At 43.1% G+C, this 7,500-nt stretch overlaps 1 protein-coding gene across 1 annotated transcript in view; it reads left to right on the forward strand.

Moving 5' to 3' along the window:
- Positions 1-4,865: 4,865 nt before the first annotated feature.
- LOC115816647 (diacylglycerol kinase delta) overlaps positions 4,866-7,500 on the forward strand; it is a 57,678-nt gene continuing 55,043 nt past the window's right edge. The window contains exons 1-2 of the mRNA XM_030779678.1: positions 4,866-4,954; positions 6,198-6,453. Coding sequence (XP_030635538.1) covers positions 6,265-6,453 — 189 coding nt within the window. The 5' untranslated portion in view covers positions 4,866-4,954; positions 6,198-6,264. The remainder of the gene's footprint in view (positions 4,955-6,197; positions 6,454-7,500) is intronic.

Raw genomic sequence — 7,500 nt, forward strand, 5'->3', positions numbered from 1 at the left:
GGCTTGCAGGGGGCAGCAGCAGGTGCCGTTGTGTTAAACCGTGACCTTACAGGAGGGGCGGAAGACTTCTCCTTCGACACGGGCTGCATGCGTGCGTGCGTGCAAGATCGTGTCGGCATCAGCGAACGCCGTCTCGACCTTAAGCATCCTCCGACTGACAGGATCCCGTCAGTTCATATTAGGCCACGCTGGAAAACAGCGGGAGCGAGGTCCAGAACAGGGTAAGGACTACAAAAATAAACCGCCGTCTTTTTATGGAGGGGGTGATGCTAAATGGGGGAGACAATGGCTGAACGGACTAAGGGAGGGGTCTACGAGCGGAATTGGCAACAGCAGGGAACGAGGAAGGAGTGCGTAGAAAAAGAGGAGAGAAATTTAAAAAAAAAGAAGAAAAAAAAAGGACACACGCTGGGAGCCAATCATTCGGCGTTTACATCACTAAAAGAGTTGGGCCTCCGATAGGCGGTGCTTGGCCAACTTTGGCACGACAATCAGAGGTTTCTCAAGATACGATTGGTAAGCGCGTGATGCCAACGCCACCAAACATTCCTCTTTCCCACAGAGACATTTCTCATTCGACTGTCCGACTGTCCAGGCAATTCCGGTGGCATTCTTCAAACTGTACGATTTATTAAGTAACTTGTCACTCATTTTTTGAACCGGTTACAACCCTAAAATATCAGCAGTTTTATGTAGCCTTATGTATCGTAACGGCTTCGTACAGAAGGTTGGAGTGCTGGTGTGTAGCTTGGGACTAGAGACTAGACGTTAACTCAGCAAACTCGCCGAATTCAGTTCTCTGTTCTCTGTAGTCAGATGCCCCCGCCCCCACCCAAATGACCCACCCCATTCCTAGTTTATAGAAAATGAGAAAAAAAGATCAGATACATTAACATTAGTGAGGCCTCGGCTATTAATGAGGCTTCCCTGACTTAATTTCAGATACTTTTCTCTTTGGTCAGGGGCCTGAAGCAATTTGCCTGGTTTACTTGCCCTCTAGTTTTGCCTTTGACTCCAACATGTAGAGGAGGCTGGTCTACTGCGAGAAAAACAAAATTAGGTCAATTTAAAATGATAAAAATTTGAGCACACAACAGAGTCAGATAAATTTTGTGAGTGTGGAGATACAACTATTTGTACTGAAAAGCTGATTTTATTTTCAAAAGGGGTGTAATGTCAGTGAGCTTCATAACTTTTCAGTTTTCATTTCCTTGTAGTTTGACGTTAGGTTTGTCAGTTTTACTCCCTTGGGAGTTAAAAGTATGCCAAGCTGCGTCTCAAAACCACACACATAATTAATCTAATGAGTTTAATTCCTTGACCGTCTTAATTTCCTTTAGGATTATTACATAAACCCATCAGCGATACGAGACATGGTTATTTGTTGCCATATTTTGGAGTGCGGGTCGTTGCATCTGTTTGCAGTGGGACGGATATTAGTCGGACTAACACCTGTGTTGAATATAACAAACTCAATCAAGCGACCATTATACCCTGAAGAAAAATGAATGGATAAATAAATAAAATAAGCAAAATGAGAACCTTCTGTTCGAATCCAATTACGAGACCTGTCTCCCTAAAACTAGCGTATTGTTCAGAGTCAGAATCGTGCTTGAGCTGTCGTAACAAAAGCTTCCAGAACATATTGATAAACTCCCTGTGTTTTGTTCTGTTCACTGATTCATGTAAATCCATTCAGGATGCAACCGTTTATGATTCACTGACTTGTGATTAATATTCCTAAACCGACATGCCAATTAACTGGCTATGCTACGATGCCCGCAAAACAGTGTGCAGCTAAAAAGATAATCCAGTATCCAGTCGAAATCTCCCTCTCTCTCTCTCTCCAACACACACACACACACACACATATTCACATACTTATTCTGCTCCTTTGAGAGGAGATGATGCAGAATCGAGCTTTGTAGAAACCAACCTGCATCCATTAGCCGAGATCAAAGACATGAAAGCGTATTGTGGGTTCCTTTCAGTCAGACAATGTGACATTGAATGGGAATATGGACGGCATGGGTGTGGACTATGTGCGTTTGTATCGATTCAGTTTACATTTAACTTCTGAAAGGATAGGTTTGGATCAATACACACATCATATAGTATACTCATATATGAATGTCATATTGTCAGAAAGACGATAACGTATTAGACCTCTAATGTTGTTTTTGTTGGGGAAGAAAATATATTGGCCTCTGCATCTAGAGCTATTCTCACATTCTCTTTTAAAGAGAATTACATATTTCCCTCGTCCTCTCTAATAAATATTTGCTATAGAATGACTGGATATCCTTTTAAAAAAACTATAGTATAATTCACCTGTCCAATTAGTGGCTAACTGTTTTTACACCATTTTTTCATGGCCGCCAGCATCTTTGAGCCTCTGTATTATCTGCTTGTTTATCGTGTGCGTGCGTGTGTGTGTGTGTGTGTGTGTGTGGGGGGGGGGGGGGGGGGGGGGGGGGTTGAAAAATAAATATGCATATTAATCATGATTTCACAAGTCCTAGCCACACAAAAAAAGGAAGGTAGACATATTTTTCAAAACGCAGCTGAAGCAACTGGTCACATTGGACTGTAACGCATGCCAACGCATTGTCGTAATGGGCAACAGTCGTCTCCTCCGTGCCGCAGCTGAAGGGCGCTTTGTGATTGTGCTCTGCGCGCGGTGGATGACGTTACCATCGCGGGCATTCTGTTTCTTTGCTATAACCACCCACAATCCGCATCCCTGAGCTCCAGGACAGCTAATAGGAATGTAAGGTTATCCACAAACATATTGCATCTTGTATAGATTGAACGCTTTTATCTACCGATAAATAAATGCCTATACTCGTCCACCGACTCCATAAAACTACATTCTGCCATCTGGACGGGATGTTTTGTAGGTGATAAAGCGTTAGTCACCCATTTAAACAGAACTAAATCTGGTACATCTGACACATTTTGGTGATGGTAATTATTGAGTTTGGGGATATGTCACACAAATACGGTTATTTACATGATGGAGATCCGCCGAGGCAGGTCGATTAGTCCCGCTGGGTGGCAGCAGAGAGCTTCACCTTGAAAAGTTAGTACGAGTGTATTTCGTTTGCAGCGTCTATCAACACTCGTCCTCTGGGATTAAGCATAGTCACCGGCAGAAAGTGTTCCGCAACAGAGATTTTCAGTTAGATACCTGACGAAAGTGTACGTTTTTTTCTCCCCCTGTCGTGCTACAGCGTTCGTTTTTTTCATGGCTGATTTTCTAACTGTCAGCATAATAAAAGCACCAGTTCAGTTATAGCAAGGTGAGTTGTCGCTGTCAGTGAGCTTTCTTTATCCCTTTCTTTTGACCTGTCAAGTAGAATTGTTTGAAAGGCAGTCAAACGTGATCTTCGTAGAGCCAGTCAAAACCACCAAGTTGAAGATCCATGAAGTAATTGGTAAAGTCGTTAACTATCAAGTGAGCACAGATCTCTGGACAAGGACTATTTGAGCCTAAGAGAATGAAAAAAAGTCAACATTTGAAAGTTAAAATATGTGCATCTCTTTTTAACACTGAGAAAAGACAGTCTACAACACACTCTAAAACCAAACGGATGTAGCCTCTAGTATTGTTCCAGTCAGTAATCATGACAAGAATTTTAATGTATTAGGCATGAAAAAAACTTAATTCAGAAACCTGCTGGCCAAATTCGACCGGAACCTGATCAATAAAGATTCAAGAAGCTTAAAGCAGAACCTCACCGGAGTCGGTTGAAGTTCATTTGCGGTGGAGGTGCATACAGTAGGTGTGAAATAGATGGAGGCGCTTCTGGCTATCCACACTTAGTGCGTTGGAGGAAAAAAAGAGGGAGAAAGAGAGGGAGGGTAGGTGGGGGAGAGAATGAGGCACAGCATTATGTGTAAATTATCTTACGCTAAACGAACAGGCCCAGTGCAAGGGTCAGAGAGGAATATTTTAAACACGTTCTTCTACCAGACAATGGGAAAAGTCCTAAATAACGTTCTACACTGTTGATTGGTCAAAATGACAGCAGCGTGAACATGTAAATCTGTGGCAAGACTGTGAGTCCACAGACAGTGAAGCCTTGACGGTAGGGGCACAGTCATTTTTACACAGAACTCGTTGAACGTGTGTGGAAGTGTAATTTTGTTTTTACAACGCAAATCATCACATTTTCACTCTCCAAACGTTATCTCTGGCAAGATTTACAAAACTGGTTATTTGCGTACTGACATCACCACCGCAACTAGGCAGAGGAAGTGGCTCTTCAAGGAAATTGTCCAATGAAATGCATGTGCCGACTACTTCATCTCTCTCCTTCTTTTTTTCAGTTACAGAACGTCACGAGACGGAAGATGAAAGTAAAATATCTGGCGTGCCTTCTGTGACGTGTAACGTGCTGTTTTGGGGAAAAAATCATTCATCATAACAACGATGTAATTTTAGTATTAGTAGGGTCACTATATTCAATGGGATTACTGGTTTTCTAAAAAATTGACGGCAAAATTATCAGAGGTTGATCAGATACTGCGTACAAATGATATGTCAGGGTCAAACCTAGCCGTAAAAAAAAAACCACATTAAAATGCGTATATTACCGGAACATAGTCGTTTACTGTGACTGCTGGTATTACTCTCTGCTTTTTCTAGGTAACAAGATTAATTTGTATCGACAAACACTAGGTTACAGATACACAGATTCGGAAGAGTTAGGCTTCTCGCTCTCTCTCTCTCTCTCTCTCGCTGTCGCTCTCTCTGTCTCACACACACACACACACACACACACACACACTCTACTCCTCCCATCCGATTCAAACCCGATCCGATGCTATGCGTACGCGTATGTGCGCGAGAGTCGGAGATTTGAGTGTCCAACAAGCGCAGCCGGGAAGACCCGAGAGGAGCCTACAGAACACAGACAGGTCAGCGCGAGCGAGATCAGCCGCCATAGAGGTAAACAGCTCATACCGTCGTTGCACAGTGAGATTTTTAGGTTTGCTTGGTCGTAATGTTTACATGAGACAGGAGTGCGTGCAGGATTGTGGCATACGCTTACAGTACAGTTCGTGTTTGTCAGTTCGTAAAGTGATGGCCGCGCGCTTGTCGGAAGCCGCGAGCACCACAGTAATTAAATGAATGAAACGACTGACGAATGAATGACCGGATGAATGACTGAATTCATAGGATTGAAAATGATATCGAACGGTTGACGTGTTAAGTTTCTTTGATTTTCGTAGCAGATAATCTAAAAGCTGTTGAACGCTTTCTGTTAAAGGCTGTTCTGGTCAGTAACACAAACGAGCCAATGCTGAGTCAGAGAGCGAAAACGAATTAATTTCCCCCCTTGAATCCTAACGTCGTGTACAATCCCTTCGTAACGAATGGTTAGGAACACAATTCCAATGTCATGCGTCCCTCCTGAGTCGAGATGGTCAATACTACCATTTCTGAAGCGGTGGTTGTGCAGCTGTCAGCTAGAGAAAAAAACCCCCACTACCATTAAGCGACGTGCGACATCATAACAGGTAGTTACTGAGCGTTTCATGTATCAGTCACTGGAAGGCATAGCATAATAGCCTATAGACTACTGCCGTATATTAAAGAGCAATGTGTACCATTAATATCATATGATAATGCATTTCATTTGTTACTCACGTCAGTTGGCATCTCACAGATTTAAAGTAAGGACGAGAATACTAATACTTAACAGCACATCATCATCAAACTGTGCTGTTCAGCAGTAAATTGCCGAGATAAACATCTATGTGTAGACTATGCAGGACTTGGGCCGAACTGGGCTATACAAATCTTTCTTGGACAGTCCGACCTGTAGGTTTCTGGTTCATGGTCAAAGCCAATCCACAATATTTGTCCACGTTCACTATGTATTGCACAACTGATTTGTGTTTCAAATGATAAAGACAAAAATGAAGGGCGTTGACCTTTTTTTTTTGATGAAGAGTTGGTAATATTGCCCCATTCTCTTAATTGAGCGTCATAAAAAAGTGCACCGACACAGCGGTATATGACCGCCCCAGTGGTGTCCTGGAAAGAGGAACCGATAGCAAAACCGATTCTGCGTTCAGGAAACACACGAGAGCTTGAGTGCGATCCAACGGCGGCGTCGTCTATTCAAAAGCAATATTTGAGTAGACAGCCTCGGATAACGAAACTCCTTTGTACGCTGTTATTTCAGAGTTTGACGTGCTTAACGCGGGAAGACTGAAGCGAAAACAGTTCCCCGTGGCGTCCTCTTCACTGCCATGGCTTCGAAGTTGAACCCGAATGTCCTTTACGTCCGGGAGCCCCGGGTGTCCCTGTCCTCGCAGGACTCTGACAGACTGGCCCACCCCGAAGCCGGCGACGAATCGTCAGACAGCGACGGAGAACCGGAGGAAACATCACACAAGCTCATTAGGAAAGTGTCAACCTCTGGACAGATTCGCGCAAAGGTATGATTGAGGGGGAAGAGTATATCTGTTTTTGGGGTTTTTTGCACACACTAATTTAACAAAACATTGTGGTTGCGTTACAAACACTTACATATGTGTTCTCTTTGTTTATTTACACCCAGTTGAATATGTATGTTACGGTTTGTTTATCGCCAGTTTGTTTAGACTTTCAAAAGACTAAAAAGGTGAAACTGAGAGAGAAACATTTGTGCTGTAGTTCACGCTGTATTTATGGATGCAGTGCGTATTGATCGCGAGGACAACAGTCTAACGCTCAATATTGCATCAATAGCTGGCATCATAATATCAGTGTTTGCGTTCTGTTTCTCTGTCACTTTGTTTGTTCCTGAGAGGCGATAGAATATGATGTTGCCACCATAAAGCGACACGTTACCTCAGAAATTAATGATAGACGCATGAGGTGGAATAATTAATGTTGCTTAAATCAGTGAGATATCCAGTAGCCTTCGAACCAGTTTCTAATCGCTGCTTTGCTACTGTTTCTGTTTTCTCACTCTCTGTAATGACGCGCAGTGAGTCAAAGGTCAATTTTTTACTCCAGTCCTTCTGTCTGACTGGCTCGTTTCCAAACAGTCAGTGTGAACGTTCGCTACTTATCTACGCTCTATGTTAAACTCCTTGGTCTGATTGGTGGAACGTGAATCAAGTCGCAATGGGAAATCAGAGGTTATAGACGCAGGAAATGCTCATTACACAGTCTTCTTCCTCTCGTTTCTTTACTGTGTCTGACAGGACAGTACTGACGCTGTTGCTAGTTGTGTCACTGGTGTTCTTCTGGTCCGCCAGAGCTACTAAAAGATGTTTTAGAATGAAGTTGTCGGAAATTCTGTGGTGGAGCCGGCGTGTCTCCTAAGAACTCTTGTCTTTATCTGGCTAGGCATTCCTCAGTAACTTGCAAGGTGATCTTTGACCCCTTGACGGTGTATGGTGCATAACGGTTAGCTTGAGACTGAGTTTTACAATCCGTTCTATAAATAAACCCACAAATTCAGCAGTTTTATACGTCACACCTTTGTAGCACGCCTG

Source organism: Chanos chanos, chromosome 7 (assembly GCF_902362185.1).
Source record: "Chanos chanos chromosome 7, fChaCha1.1, whole genome shotgun sequence".
Taxonomy (NCBI): domain Eukaryota; kingdom Metazoa; phylum Chordata; class Actinopteri; order Gonorynchiformes; family Chanidae; genus Chanos; species Chanos chanos.